This window comes from Pholis gunnellus (assembly GCF_910591455.1).
Source record: "Pholis gunnellus genome assembly, chromosome: 23".
NCBI lineage: Eukaryota > Metazoa > Chordata > Actinopteri > Perciformes > Pholidae > Pholis > Pholis gunnellus.
In genome coordinates this window covers 15,157,397-15,174,166 of record NC_136550.1, presented here as the reverse complement: position 1 = coordinate 15,174,166, position 16,770 = coordinate 15,157,397, and the positions used below count along the sequence as shown (strand labels likewise).

At 42.6% G+C, this 16,770-nt stretch overlaps 1 protein-coding gene across 1 annotated transcript; it reads right to left on the bottom strand.

Moving 5' to 3' along the window:
* Positions 1-4,784: 4,784 nt before the first annotated feature.
* cUnh4orf54 (chromosome Un C4orf54 homolog) lies at positions 4,785-15,873 on the bottom strand (the record flags this gene model as incomplete). Its single annotated transcript, XM_079184644.1, has 2 exons — positions 4,785-7,323; positions 11,327-15,873. 2 exons carry the CDS (start codon positions 15,871-15,873, stop codon positions 7,296-7,298), a joined length of 4,575 nt encoding a protein of 1,524 aa, XP_079040770.1. The 3' UTR covers positions 4,785-7,295.
* Between the last annotated feature and the right edge of the window lie 897 nt (positions 15,874-16,770).

Here is a 16,770-nt window from a genome sequence, read left to right as displayed (position 1 = left end):
GAGCTACACGTACGAAACTGGGTAGGCGCACGTATCCTGCGGAGAATTAAAAATAAGTCTCTTGGCACCGTGCTGTAAAACCTACCAGAAGTCGGCCATTTTGATTTCAGTGTCATTTTTCCTCAGCATAGTACTATTTGCAAAGCATCATTTCCGGCATCGGGCGGTCCACGCGGGATCGACGACGTCTCGCTCGCGGACGCGCAGTCCAGCGGTCGCGGACGTTCTCCGACGCGCAGGCCGGAGTCCGCCGCCCCGACGCGCAAGGGAGGCGAGGGCCCGTTCATCACTGCTCGCAGTTTTAATTGGGAAATCCTTTGGTGAGGAAAAGAACATTACCAAGTGTAAATTCACTGTGACTAAATATTTTATTCAAGCACAAAGTTGAATATGTCTGACCTCAACACTGGCCTTTGATCATCTCAGAGACATGGTGTCTTCTTAGAGGGGGAGATCTTCGTTGTTGACCTCTCGGTGTTTTGCCTCATTATCAGCTGCCTTTTTTGGAATAATATAATAAAGTCAAATAAAACTTTTCTTTTTCGCATTGTGCATTTGTTTTGAAATCAGAAAAAGCTAATGTTACATCTTTACATGTTAACTTACTGAGCACACAGAAATGTTATGATGGTCTCTTTGTCTCCATTGCTTTGGGAACGTGACATTCCATCCCATGAGTCCGACCTGGTTCCTGAAAACATTTCTGTAAAGACACATTTTTCTGTGAATAGTTCAATTTTCAAACATCTGAATTTTGTATAGTAATGTTTAACCTCAGAATAGCCATGGCAAACCATCTAATAAAAAACAGTCTGAAGACTCTATGTCATCGACACATGTCAGTCTGAACTCAGAAAAGGTATCGAGGTTCAATACCGCTGGATATATTGTCGAAAACAAGGTTTTTTCAAACATCACCATAAGACATGTTGACTCTGTCTCTTTTGATTGCCTCGTCAATTTTGCTAAACACCTTTTCTATAGTCTGCCAGTCACATCACTGGATAAAGAAAACAATTTAAAACCACATGTCAAATTCTTCAATTGTGAGAGGGTATGGCTGCTGTCTCCACTCTCTGTGGCCTCTGGCAGCAATCATGCTCTCGCGGTCTTCACATTCATTCAGAAAAATTAAATCGTCTGCCTGTCTGAAAAATCGATTTGCTACAAGGTGGTGCATTTTAGGGCCTGTAACACTGGCCCAATGAGACACATACATCAACTCTGGAACACCAAGCTGATCAGGGTCCACACAGACAACGGAGTCCAGCCCAAAAAAAAGATCCAGCGACGAAGTGGTTAAAGTGCGATAGTCTACTACGCTGTATAAATACAATACCTGTCAACTAACATGCCCATAACGAGTCACGTACTTCCAGTGTTGCACAAGCCCCTCCTAACACACAGATACACACACATACACATTTGCACGAGCTTGCCATAGTATTATTACTACTTATGTCTTGTATAAATAAGCTTTATTATTATCCACCATACAAAATGTGTTTTTAGGTTAAACCTCCGTCGCAGAACATAAGCATTCAATATTACAATTACACAGAAAAATAGGATTTTCTATAAAACGTGGTGTTTGTAGTCAAATTTATTAAGAGCCAATCGGCTCTTTGATTTGGCGACAGTCAGGCGTTTCCCATCATGCCCTGGGTCATGCAGTCGGTGGAGAGCAACTGCGGCCGCCTCGCTCTCGTGAGGTTATCGTTACCCACGTGTTCATGACGTCAGAGCAAGTCGGGATCAAGTCGGACACAAATCTAACCGGCATGCATTGTGTGGTGATCGCCGTTGATCGATTCAGCAGGACTGACTCATCTTGAACGAAACTGATATTCTATGTTCTCAGTTCAAGTTGTATTATTCAAGTCTGACTTAGTGTAAACATTGTTATCAATGTCTTGAGCACTGACATTCTCGTTAACACTGAGCAGGCAGTTGGAAAATAGAGAAACTCATTTTCAACACTGTGTCGCCACCTGTTTCTGAAGCCATGACGAAAGAGAGGGAGACGCAGGCTGAAGACAAATAATCACTAATTTATTGAATTATAGGTGAAGTCAATGAACCTCAAAACGACTCGGAAAGCGATGCGACGTGATTATCAGTCAGATCAGTGGCGTAGGTGCTTGTCTGCATGAGTGCTGAGTGTGGTGTGAGAAACAGGTTTTGCATGGCTGGGAACAAAACAAGAATGAAGTAGTAGAATGAATCTCACAGGGCACTGGGCCCAGGTGCCTCCAAAGAGGCCGATCCACACCTCCAGGTACCTGTTGCATTAAAGAGAAACAAACACATACATGTAAACAAGTTAGGGAACCGTCACACCCCCCTCCATAAGAGCTGGGTCCTGACGGGAATCCCAGCACCAAAATATCATAACTATAACACAGTGCATTTAACCCATAACCCCAAAACAAGACAATTGGCTGAATCCCAGAAACCAATATACTTTACCAAATGTTCAAAAGCATCTGAGGTGAACCGGTGACCTTCTCCAGCGGTCTAACACCCTTGCACCAGGCTCCCACCCCAGCAACCGGTGCACCTTGAAAGCAATGTAAGAGGTTATGAGAGGCAGAGGGCAGAGTTTACATGGAGAGAATAGTGGAACACTGAGATAGTGACATCACTTGGCTAAAAGCCTACCTATCACATCTGTAACAATAATCTTTGCTGAAATATCAGGGGGATGCTAATCCTGGCAAGAAAAATATCAATATTGCCACATAATGCATCCACCTTTTCCTCTACATATCAAACGTCTCAACGCCTCGCCTGGAAGGTGGACGAGAGCAGGCGTTGACAAAAAACTGCGAGGAGGTCGAAGAGTTTTCAGCCACCTTCAAAGAATAAACAGGAAGTTAAAGAAACAGTTATATCCTGTTAGATCCGACCTGTAGGCTACTTGTAGTTTACAGACCTTATGAACATGAACATGTCCACATCATTGTCCACTGGGCAACGATGCCTTGTTAACCAGCAGGTTGACTTGTCTTGTATACTGTGTTGTACTTTCACAAGTGGCCTTTAATGTTATATGACCGTTTAATGTAGTTAATTACACACTTGTTGTACCCATGGCACTGTAAACTCACATTGGGGTTCAAGTTTGTACCCTACCAGAGTTAAATTCAGTTGGTCCAACAAAAATCGAGAGATAAATTCATTATTAATCAACACATTTCTGATTCTGATCTGTTGACATTGCAATCAAAGAGCATTGCAAAATAACCACATGCTTATGTGTGTGTGTGTGTGTGTGTGTGTGTGTGTGTGTGTGTGTGTGTGTGTGTGTGTGTGTGTGTGTGTGTGTGTGTGTGTGTGTGTGTGTGTGTGTGGCTTTGGTTCTAATGGAATGGGCTGCAGACACACTGAGACTCTGTGTGTACAGTTCAGGCTCTGCAACATGATCCTGCGTCCATCCACCTGCATCCCCTCCTAATCCAGTTTCTATATGCACCCACAGCCAGCAGAGAAGCCTTTAACACCACTGCTTTAGCACACATTCCAACATCATCACTGCTAAGCCAGTTTTCAGCCTCGCAAACAGCGGTAAATTGTCAGTGTTGAATGGCAACACTAAGTTATTTTTTGGTCTACTGATTCAAGCAACTGATTCTAAATAGAGTCCTCAACAGGACAGATTGGACTTCATAACATGTCACATCATGTCAGCCTCCAGAAAGTGCTCATTCCATTTCCAGACCAGCTAATGAGTGTCTTAAAGGTAGAGTTCAACATATTGGGAAATTCACGTCTTTGCTTTATTTCCAAGAGTGAGATGAAAAAATGTATAGGCCTGAAGCAAGAGTTAAGGAGTGATTAGCCTAGCTTAGCATGAAGACTGGAAGCAGGGGATAATAGCTCATCTGTACACCAACAGTGTGGTTTCAGGGAGAAACATGTCTTGATGAACAGCAGCTCATGAGCCCAGTAGGCTTACTTCTGTGGCAATCTGACTCCAGACAAATCCAGGATGGAGGCAACGATTGTGGCAGCTTACCTGTAAACCATTGTATTACACTTAAAGGTACAGTATGTAAAGGATTCCACTTTTTAAGTTCAGAAACCTGTCCAACAGATCCAGTAAAACAGGTTATATGCTGAAACTATAGTCATCAAATGCCAGAAGAATAAAGGTTCTAACATAATTTACAGTAAACTGTAAGGACTTGAGTATCCCGGTTATGATTGGGTTTCTGAAGGATCCCTCTTTTGTGTTTGAGCATATAAACATAACAACTCTGAATATGACCAAAATAGGGATGAGCCTACAAACATACTCAATGAAAATTAGTCCAGCTTTGTCAGAAGACATCCTTCAGTTCTGTACTGTTTTTAGCTGCTCCAACAACAAACTGAAAGTAAAAGCTACAAGCTGTGCTCCACCACATAAATTATACATTTATAAATTCATTGGTATTACATTACATTACAGTCATTTAGCAGACGCTTTTATCCAAAGCGACTTACAATAAGTGTATTCACCATCGGTATTCAAGAGAACTACTAGTCACCAGAAGTCATAAGTGCATCTCCTTTTTTAAACAAGCATCTAAGAGCATAAACCAGAGCAGAAGTACAGAGCAGAAACAAACTAATATGAATACAATAAGTGCTGAGTGGAAGGCTCAGGGTAGTACTTCTTGAATTTTTACTTAATGTGCCTTCATGCAGTAGAGCACATATTCACATAACAATCGACAGGTAAAAAAACACAAACGAGAGGTCTGCAAAAGGCTTTCATGTTTATTACATTTTCACGTATTTAACATTGGTGTCTGATGAATCATCCCTCACGGTATTCTTGACAGTTTTGAAATGACACTTTACATTTAAAAAACTACAAAAATTACAAATTTAAAGGAAGCCTCCATTTGACCATTACTTTCAAGTTGGATCAGAGTTTTCATTGTTTCATTTCTACATCTAAACCCACCATTCCCTGCTGTGCGTTTAACATTAAATTCCAAATTAAAAGTCCACTCATTCCAAAAGTCAGAAACTTCCTGACTTTTTCTCCACTTTCTTTTGCCTTCACAACACATACTGTCTGTCCAGAAAGTTCATCGTTTCAAAGCCCCACCCTATTTGAGTGTCCTTGTGCAAGGCTTTGAATATGATCATATATGCATCAGAACATCTGCTCTTCCTCGACACCTGTGAAAAAAGGTATTTACACTTGTGCAGAACTAAACTTCTCTATACAACACACGGTACTGTCATCATTTAATGCACATTAAAAAAAGCTGCTGCAATATGATTTGCAAAGTGCTCCAACAACCCCAAAACAAGGCAATGAAAGATTTGTCTGAATAAATGATAACCCCACCAGTGTGACCTGTTGGCTTGAAGAGGTCAGTGAATTCTATGGATGAAAAACTACTGAAGGTAAATTAATCATTTGTGATCTTTTCTCAAATGTACATCGTTTTGGAAGACTAAAACATTACATTGAACTAAGATAAGTTAAGATAAGTTTGGTTTTATTTGTCTTGGTGTTGAGATACGCCTTCAGTATTGAAAATGAAGGTACACGGATTAAGTAAACCAAGGGAACCGATTGATAAACAGTACAAACAGAGATGTTTGATTACAAGTTCAGGAATATGCATCTGATATTCAGAATAAAAGTAGGGAATTATCATTTGTTAAAAACAAGCCTGGATTCTACTTCATATAAATGACTTATTTCTACTCAAACAGGACTTATTCAGAGTGTGATTTATACTCTCTGAGTGGCTCATGGTCACTCATGTGCAGAATACACGAGGACACACATCACAGTGTTATGTTTTCCTAACGCTGATTATGAATTTATGCTTTTTATTTAGTGAGCATACTGTAAATAACAAGTAACTTTACCTCAAATCTGATGCACTTTTATTCTGAAGGTCAGAGGTCGTATCACTCCCATGAATGCATCTTGACTGAGCACAACTGGAATCTTGTTTCGCCTCACAGTTTGTTTTGGCACATTATCAATTCAGCCACTCAGATTATTAATTAGGAATCTATTTGCTTGCTGTATCAATGCACTTAATATGTTTTCTGCCATATACTTCAGCAACCATACTAAATGATCTACCAGTAAAAGCAAGTCAGAATGTTTTTGTATGTTGGGAAACTTTAATTTAGACTTTTTCCGATCAGAATGTACAATATGTTCCCAGCAGTTATAATAAACTGAAAGGCTGTGTTCAGGGCAGCGAAGGAGCAACATTTACATCCAACAGTGACCATGATTTAGCATTTTCTACATTAAAACATTTCACCAGCTCAGAAAGCAGCAAACATCTTAATTCAAATTAAAACATCAACACAACCTTTATAATCCATTCATTTCAATAAAATACAATATCTTTCAATTCTTCATAGGACTTCTAACAAAAATCATTATGATCTTTTCACAAATAAGGTGGTATTCTTTTATAACAATATCATCATTGTTACTGCAGTTATTATAAAAGAACGCTTGATGTTGGGTTCGACTGGGTTTTTTTGTGTCCTCGCAAAAAGACAGTAAAGTAGCAAACCTGATTCAAAAGGAAAGGATGGACTGTCCAGCAGATCCACACTCTGAACCATTTTAAGTACAAAACAGTAAGTCAGTGTCAAAATACGAAATGACTAAACAGTGATACACGTAGAAATACATGTCGAACCGGCTAAAGAGTACATGAGACTGCAGGTCAAAAATGAATTGAACATTCTGCTATGTATGCAGATAAATGCATAATGAGCAATCCCCACAATGTTTATTATTATATACGTTCAACACACACATCGTGCATTAATCGGATTATGTTAATGAATTCAGCAAGGTTGATTTACTAATCATGATATTTCCATGTACATAATAAAACATAATGGTTTTAAAGCAATAGACACTGCATAAAATCCAACACACAAGAAATGGTAGGAAAATGTAAGCTGATATAGATATAATACTAAATTTAGTCATCATAAAAGTTGTGTTGTAAAATAAGATAAATTACAAAATGACATAAAACTACATAATCTGACAATTCCCTGATTATGTTAGGGGTGATTGAAAACTGTGCTAACAAACTCAATGCAATACAAGGCTACAAGTTAAGTCTTTCAATGTTCTTACAATGTGGTTTTATAAAACAAAAAATACATATTCATACACATCTTGTACAAGTTAGAAAAGGTGAAACTGGAGGAAAATAAGACATATTATAATAGGAACCTGATCCATCACCAAAAACTAAAGGAGCGCAACAAAGAGACCCAAAGCCAGAGCAGCCCAGCATTCACTCAGAGTTCAGCCCTGTTGGGAACCTAGAAAACAAAACAGACACGAAGTTTATACGAACATAATCCGCTTAAATCTACTTATTACCTATTTGCATTAATTGTCATGAATTTCCTCATGTAAAATGTTTCATTTGTGCACACTAGGATGATAGGGTCACATTTGCCCATGTAGTTCTTTCTCACCAAGAATTATATATTCATATAAAGAACTATATCAAATTGATATAGAAATGGTCATTTTGTGGGTGTTTATTCCTTTAAGACAATTAGGTAAAAGGTCAAATGGTTTGAAAGTTCCTCATGTTGAACAAATACATAAAGCTGGACATCATCAGCATAGGCATGACAAGAAACAGACTCATTTAGGGATAATTCACCCTAATGGAGCATGTAAACGGAGAATAAAACAGGAACTCCACGGGGCAGAGGTGCACCATATACAATCTCTCACCGATGAAAACAAAGAACTGGCGATTCAATATGTAGGAAGAACACCATTTAAGTTCTTTTTCAGTTATTCCAACCCACTTCTTCAGAGAATCTAACAGAATATTATGATCCATGGTATCCAACGCAGTGCTTAAATCCAGAACTAAGATGTAGCTTTTCACTACAGTTGGATTGTAATAAGATGCTATTTGTTATGTCAAGGAAAAGCAAATTGAAACCAGACTGCAATCTGTCAAATGCGTTGTATTCCTCAACAACTTCGCTTACAGAAATATTTGAACCACTGAAAGAATTGGAGATGTGAACAGCTCTCGAAAGTAGTATTTAGATTATATTTGTGTCCTTTAAAGGGTCTTTATTTACTTGTACACGCTTGATGTTCCCTTTTTTAAAATGATTGGCAGGTCATATTATTAAAAGGACAGAAAAACAATCTGTCAAACAAATAAAAAATAAATGAGAAGAAAAAACCTTTCCCACAAAATGTCTTGTCTGTTGAATAAAGCTTTATTAGCCGAAATTCTAATTGCAAATAGATGCTAACGCTAATGCTAAGGTCAGCAGTCTAACATGCTCCCAATTACAATGCCAACATTAAGCAGGTGTAACATTTACTATGTTCACCATTTTAGTTTAGCATGTTAGCATGAGAACATTTGATGTCATTAGTTCTGCAGGCATTTGGTCATAAACCAAAGGATTGGACAAATTACAATTTCCACGATTGTGATGATTAACAGGATTACCATCAGAGAATCACCAAAGTTGTTACATCTCATCCTGAGGGGACCTTGAATGTATGTACAAAATGTCATAGCAACCCATCTCATAGTTCAGATGCTAAAAATACACAACAAATACAAACGGGGTGAGTCGGTTCGCCGACTACGGGACTACAGTGGCGTGTGATGGCCCGGCGTGATGCTGCACTTTTCAAGCTTCAGCACAAAGTCTTTTCCAGATTGAAAGATTTCCAAAATAAAAATGAATAACATAGACACCCATGTAAGCCCCTATATATGAAATACACCGATTAGGAACATGAGAGCACATATATCGAGCAGCACTGTGCCCATGCATAAAATGGAGGTGCAAGCGCAAAATAAGATAAATAAGTAAAACAATTAAAATAACGCCGTGGGTTATCGTCCTGTCCTTTCCAGTTTTGGGGGAATTTTTGACTGACTCTCTCATATGCACCTTTCAACATTTTGTATTCTTGCAAAACATCTTTTAAAACCTGCAGGTGATGTGTTTTCTCTCCACAGCAAAATGACAGCAAAGTCAAGCTTTAACCTCATTCTGTTTTGGACTCCTTGGAAACCCTTGAAAAACCTGTTAGACCTGGAGCCTTAAAGGGGTCCCGCTGACTTCAGCTGATTGTACTTGAGTGTCTTTCCACACTCAAAGGCACCACAACATGCAGTTTGTAGGATTTAAACTACTGTACCTTCCACTCAAAAGCCCATTTATTTCTCCAGCCTGTAGACTATCAGACTCCAAGCTATCGCTTTCCTTTATAAACATAGCTGAACCCTCCAGTATGTGGCTCTCTCCGATGACAAGGGGAACTCCAAATGTTTTGCTGCTATGTTGCATGTTGTGTTTATGTAATTGCTGATCAGAGGCCATGTGAACCTGGCTTCTCACTCTCTCTGTCTTTAAATGACTGGTCCTATAAAAAGCCGGCTGACTCTGAGCTGCCATGCAGCCTGTTGATGTCCAGCAGCAGCTGAAGCGGTGCGAGTTCACACATAACAAATACCTGCTATCGCCCGACCTTTCACTCCTGCACACACTATGGCCACTATACACATTCAAACACCTCGCCCATGAATAATCTTATATCAATATAATCCTCTGTATCACTGCTGCGGTATCAGAATTCACAGCTTGTGAGCGTGAACGTCCGCTGAGGTGCTCAGTTGCAAACTTTACAATCACATGGTGCCTTCTCCTTTTGCATGCATGTTGAATCCTAGCACATGATCGGGTGCATTCTTAATGCCCTTTTCCAACTGATGTGATACTAGAAAATTCATAAATAGACCGACTAACCTGTATTTAGGGGAGATGTTAAATTGTCACATAGAGAGTGCCACCAATCCATTATGTACTTACAGGCTTTTCTGAGGTTAGATGAGGGCCGATGGAGACACACGGTGTTCAGAATGAAGTAATAAGACATTAGGAAATGAATAATCATACCAAGACTTACAATGAAACTATAAAATAATACATTTTTAGAACAGATTGCTGTTATAAAATGTTATTTCATCCTGCAAGTGATTTGGTTGTTCTCTAATTCGAGCACTTTTTACCTTTAATGTTTACAATGTTCTTTATCAAGTCAGTTTTTATAACTTTGACTTTGAAATGTGTTATTTAGAATTAAATGAATAAGATCGAGTAGATTTTATTTAAAATGTTTTTATTTCATGAAGCCACCTTTCACCAGAAAGTCTTCATGTGTCGATCGAGACACAAAGAGACATTATGTGATAATATAAAGAATAACAGGCAACCGTGAGCTGAGTATGTCTTGAATCTGTTTTTGGATTGATTATTGTTATTATTTTGAACACCTTAGGTCTCCATAAAGCTAGGCTTCCTTACCTTGCTCTCATCAAAGTGTTGGCAAGGGGGAAACTAGTGTTTGGACTTTGGAAAAAGAACATTTAAATATAAAAACTGCTCAAATTGAATAAAATGACTTGCAATAGACATCTGATAATAGTGAGCTTTAATGAGTATTGGATTTTCACAGTTTCATGGATATATTGTATATTGTCTGTATTTATTCATATAACTATAATTATTTCATAATGTCTTCATTATTTAGTCATTTTGAACATGTGGGCCTCCATAGCTTTTTCATTCAAACGTTGATCAACTTGAACTAAACTGTTATAATTAGAAATGCAAATGAATCTTGTACAGAAGTAAAGAGGTACAGCGAATCTGAACAAATTGAAAATGTCAAGCAGTAGAGAGAGTATCAGCAGCTTTCATTTCTGCTTTAAGGTCACACCAGAATGGCACTTGATGCTTAGCAGGCTGAACGGGGAAACGACTGCTTCAGTCTCACTCTTGTGTGGCATTAGAGCAAACATGTATCAGTGAAGTGTCTTATAACACAAACATAAAATAAGTATCAATCTAAAGTAATAGTGCTATCTATTAGAGTGAGAAGAAACATTAGAACTATTGTGATTGTTATTACACTAGTAGTTTCTCAGCCTTGGATATCAAAAGCAGAGATTTGTTCACTTGTGCATCGTATCTAGATTTGATGGAGACAAAAGAATGCATGATTGTCACCATTAAATGAAAGCAAATTCAGATTTGAATATATTGTAAGAAGAAGTTATCTATGCATCTAATGGATTTAAAAGAGTTTTCTTACAACGGCAAAATGCACTTTTTAAATTATTATTATGACCAAATCATGAAGTCATCCTATACACATGACACAATACAGCATCCTGGTTCACGCAGGTCTACTCAAACCTGATACTGTACATACACAAGTTAAACAGTCAGAACTACTCACCTGCCCCAGTAAGCTGCCATTCACCTGTGCTCCACCACGAAGCTCATGGTGGTCCCGTCGAACGAGGGCGGAGCGATGATCCGCGGCCCCTGCTGGGAGGTGATGCTGATGACCGGCTGCTTGATGCTGGAGAAGCCCTGCGGCGGCCTGTTTGTGGCAGCCTGCTGTTGAGGCCCGTAGGCCGCCTGAGGAGACTTTCCAGTGGCCAAGTAGTAGGGACTCTCCATGTACATGCCCTCAGCCTGCTGTGACAAGACTTTCCCTCTGCCCTCCGCCTCTGACTGCACCGACATCTGCGACTGCACCAGTGTCCTGGCTGGGATCACGGACGGGCTCGGCATGAAGCCCGGGTAGATCATGTAGGTGTGTCCATATGCTCCTGGACTGAGGGCCAAAGGTGAGATTGGTATGGGCACCGGGGTCATGGGAGGTTGCGGCATGGGCACGTCCACATACTGGCCTGTTTCGGGGTCAAAGAGGCGCTTGGTGGCCGGCTGCACAGGAGTGTCCACCAGGTAGTAGCTCCCAGTGGTGGGATCCAGAAGCATCTTCCTCTGGGTGGCCTGGAAGGGGTCCAGGGTGGGAGCGGGGGTGATCGCCGGAGAGAAGCAGTACACCTGCGGCTGACAGGTGGACATGCCCATTGGCAAAGAGTGGTAGATGGTAGCAGGAGAGATCTCAGGAGAGCATGTGTCCATCACAATGCTGGAGCGTTTAGGGGACTGGTTGTGGTCTTCAAAGACCCTGGCGCCGGATCCCAGGTGTCTTGAAGGAGTGATTGGTTGTGTCTGGGTGGTAAATGTGTACACTGGTGTTTTTTCAGTAGAGGCTTGTTTGTTGCTGCTGGAGTGAGACTTTACCGGAATGGTTAGGTAGTTCTCGTTGTCAGCTGAGGCGCGAAAGAGCTCCTGTGTGGACCGCTCAACCTCCTTTGATTCGGCTCCTTCATTTCCACTTAGCTTTGGCTGCCTGACTTTTAAGAACACAGGCAATTTTGGGGACTTGACGCTTTTGGTGCTGAAAGGTGTTTGAGTGATGGCGTTTGGCTGTGGCTTGAGGCTAGAGCTGAGGCTGAACATATTCCCTGCGGCTTGCATTGACCTCGCAAACAGCCTGTCCTCACGGCTGCCGGGAGTCTGGAAGACCATGGGAAGGTCTTTGTCCTCTCGCCGCAGCAGGCTCTCAGTGCCAGAGGACGCCGCCATTGCTGGTGGCGTCTTGCCATTGTTGGGATAGGAGTCTCTTCTGTCTGTCCTGTCCATGCTGGACGCTCTCCCACAGTCCTCCTCAAGTCCTTCATGCTCCTCACTGGCTATCAGTGAGAGCACGTGGCTGTCTGTCAGGAGATGGGGCTCATTCTTCCTTTTCCATTCATATTTTTCAAATTTATACCGCTGCTCCATGGTTTTCACTGCAGCCTGGAGTTTTTCCAAAGCCCCCAGGTTCGCAATCTTTGACTCAGGTTTCTTATCTGTGACATCCAAGATTTTTTCCTGCTTCATTGAAGCCGCACTGCTTTCAATTCTCAACCCAATGACTCCATCTAAGGAATCATTGGAGTCACCTATGGGCGCTCTCTTTGCTGCCCTTTGCAGCTGAGCATTTTTAGCGCCCTCTGGAGACAACCTGTTTGTGTCAAACGGCTCCTGTTTAGATAACTCGGTGAGATTTCCATAATGTTTCCCGTTACTATTTGTATTCACAGACTGACATTTGATCACTATAGGGGACACAGAATTAGGATTCTGATAGGACATCTGCTTCTTTTGCTCTGAGTGGCTGTCGGATTTATTTTCGTTGTTATCCAAAGAGACAAATTGATAGGAACTTTTAACCATTTTACGCACGTCTCTCACTTGATAAATGGGCGTCTGCAGCTTCCCTTTGTTATCTCTAATGTCTCTAACCATGAAATGCGGCACTTTATCTGACGACTCACCCCTCATAGCTCCAGCGAGCGCCTGGCATTTCAAGTCTTCCGTTCTGATGAGGCTGGCTGCGTTACAGCCTATATTAGGAGCGCGCAGTTTGGAGACGCCAAAACGCTCAGTGTTATTGTCTCTGACGCTTTTTAAGTTAATTTTAATTTCCGGAGATTTAGATGTTGCCGCGCTCCCGGAGTCTGCAACGTATAACATGGTGTTGTCAGAGCGCAGTTTGATCTCTCCATATGGAGAATAATTCATGTTCCGCAGCTGCTGTCCGGCTTCTCCGTCACCAGATAGCAGTTGGATACTTGGCACAAACAAATGTGACATTTTAGTCAGTTTGGCGCTTCCCGCTGAGTACTGCTCGCCCTCTCTGTCGTCAGCTGAGAGCGACTTCTCCGGTGTTTTATCGTTTTTATGATCCTTTTGAAACTCTAGCTCCTCGTCCTTCCAGCATCTGAAGGCGCTATTTTGGCTGCGAAGCAGCGTGCTTTTGGACGCTTCCAACTCGCCTTTTTTAGCTGCGATCCCAGCGTCATTGGCCGGTTCCAAGTTAGTTTGAGGTGCAAGAGCGGCCGCGTCTCGTCTCCGAGAGTCGCTCCTGGTATCACACGAGCCGCTGTCCACGAAGTCCCCCAATTCATCCACGCACATTATGGCGTACTCGGAGCTGCTCTCGGAAAACTTGGAGCTCTGTCTGCGCAGCTCCCTGCTCCCCTTCTCCCTGTGGCCGTCGCTCTCCTGCTGCACAAAGCACGGGGAGGGCGTCGGATGCGGCTCGCTTATCTCCCCTCGTTCCATCTTGCGCTCCTGCTCGAACTGCATCTTCTTAGAAATCACATTTTTGATCAGGCCCGAGGCGAATACGGCTTTCTTGTGCGTGTCTTCCATGGTTTTAGAGGGCGACTTGCTGGCCCCTCTCCACTGGCCGCTTGGCACACAGTTGGTAACCGCATCTGTGGAACGTGATCCTGCAGCGTTTTGTGAAAACTTAGTGAGCCTTTCTCCCCCAGACATTCCTGATTTGACATTGCAACGAAAATCCAGAGTCTCCGTGAGCCTAATCACTCCGCTGTGACCCTGGCTGAATTCCCCCATCAGCTCGATTTGCTTTGATGACGACGCGCTGTGGGGGTCACCATTCAGAGTGAAGATCTTGCTGGAGGGAGGTTTGATGCTCGCCAGCGCGATGCCCTTATAATCTCTATTGTCTATATTCTTGGCTATTTCAAACGAGGCTGCTGAGTTTTGATGGGAAACCACACGTTGGTCCAGTCCCCGTGACATGTTCATATTGTCATATTTCAGGTCGACAAACGTGGCCCACCTGTTTATCCCTTTTCCATGCTCTGATGCAGAGGACTCGCTGGAGGTGCTGAAATTGATGGCATCAAAGTAAGGATACGCCAGACTCTTGAAAGCTTTGGCTGTCAGGTTGCGCACCTCCTTGTCAGCGTCGTCCAGCTCGCTGACAGCGCTGGACGCACCGCTGGAATACCCGGTGACCTCTTTCCCTCTCAATTTGCGGCCAAAGTGCAAGCGTCCGGGCGCGGCTATGAAACACTTCGCCCTGTCACACAGCGTCTCTGCCTTCCCATCAACCCCTCTAAACACATGGCGACTCACGTCCCCGGATTGCCTGGCATGATAAAGGATATTCCCCTGTTCTTGGATGCTGCCAGGGTCATTTATAGCTCGAGAAGTGGTACTGATTGACAGGTGGATCTGTCCCCCACTGTTGCCACTGCGCTGCTGCTGCTGTTGCTGCTGCTGCTGGGGCTTTGACACACTCTCATCTGAGCTGGTGAACTTGGCCACGTCCTTCGGATCACTTTCAAGCCGAGTGCTGACTGCTGCTGCGACCTGAGAGCGAGGCTGGCGGGCGTCCCCCCTCTCCCCCGCAACCCCATCACCGTCAGATGAGGCGTAATCAACAAAAGAGTACACCTGGTTGTCACCCTTGGCGTCCCAGCTGGTGGAGGAGCCCACCCCGAGGTCGTAGTCCTCCTCGTGGTCAGAGAGCTCCGAGAGTTGGATGTCATGCGTGGTAATATAATGGGACTCATCCTCCGTTACGCACGGGACGCAGTCGTCGGAAAGCACCAAACTAACATCATCATCCTCCTCATAATCATCCGACTCACTTCTCCCGCTCAGATAATTATCACTACAGTGTAATCCATCACCTCGTGGAGGGTTTTTGCTGTCTTCTCTTTTGGACACCTCGGGCTGCGTTGTGGCACGCTCGCCTTCGTCTCCAGAGTTAAAGCAAACCTCTGACTTTGAGTTAGGAAAGGGGAGGTGTGATGGATAAGAGGGACCCTCCTTGACATTTTTTATAAATGTCCCATCTCCAGAATTATTAGTTTCAATATTGGTTTTAATCGCCACCTCCTGGATTGGTTCCGTTGCGCGCAGAGCTTCGGCGCCACTGCTGTTAATAAGGACAGACATTTGGTTTCTTTCACCAATGCCGCAGTCGTTTTCTAGTTTCCCGCCTGTGTTCACGTCCATTAATTCCAAATCGACGTAATTGCTTTCGTTTTGCTTCTCCGGGGCATCGTCGTCTCCGTGCGCCGGTTTTTGGAGCAGGTCTTGGACCTCCCGGAGAGTTGCCGGCGTCTCCACACAGCTTTGCTCCATCTTCATAGCTCAACCGGGAGGTTTGAGTTACATTTGGTGTCTGAAAGAAACAGCAGAGACGGAGCCCCCCAGGATTCTTTAGACCATTAGGCAGAGATGGCGCTGCGCGCAACGCTCCGTGCCGTAGACAGACACTCTGATGACAGGGGAGCGCTGCAGACATTCCAGTTCACCGCGATATGAAGCCGAAAGCCGAGTATCGAAAAAGAACCAGAGACGTTAATGACCTAATGTCTCTCGGCCACATGGTTCACAAGATGGGGTTCGCGGACCGTTAGGGGTCACTGAGAGGACTCCCCTAACAAATGAGTTCATTAAATATCATCAATTCTAAATGGTTGCTCCAAACAACATTTCAAATATCTAATAAATCCCAACAAATGAGGTGCACAAATTACTTACTTTACTTAAACATCAATTCAATTGGTAGTTGTATTTGATTTCCGACGGCACATTAAAGGGCCACTGTGTAGCATTTCGGGGGATCTATAATGGAGTATAATATTCATAATATATTTTTATTAGAGTATTTTCACCTGAAAATAAGAATAGTTGTGTTTTTGTTAGCTTAGAATAAGTCCTTAGTCCTCTTCACGGAGGCCGTTGTGTTGCAACACATGTTTCTAAAGTAGCCCAGAACAGACAAACCAAACACTGACTCTAGAAAGAACCTTTTACGTTTTTTTGTTACCTGAAGGCCACAGTAGTTCTCTGACAATTTCTGTTGCTCCTAAAGTAGTGTTATTACGATGAGGATGTCTTCTGAGCAGGCAAACAGCATTACCATGGTTTTGGAAAAGAGGAGTGACCGAGGGATATTCAGTTGTTTGCAATCTGCAGCCTCACCACTAGATGCCACTAAATCCTACTGTCACTTTAACAATTAAAGTTATAGTG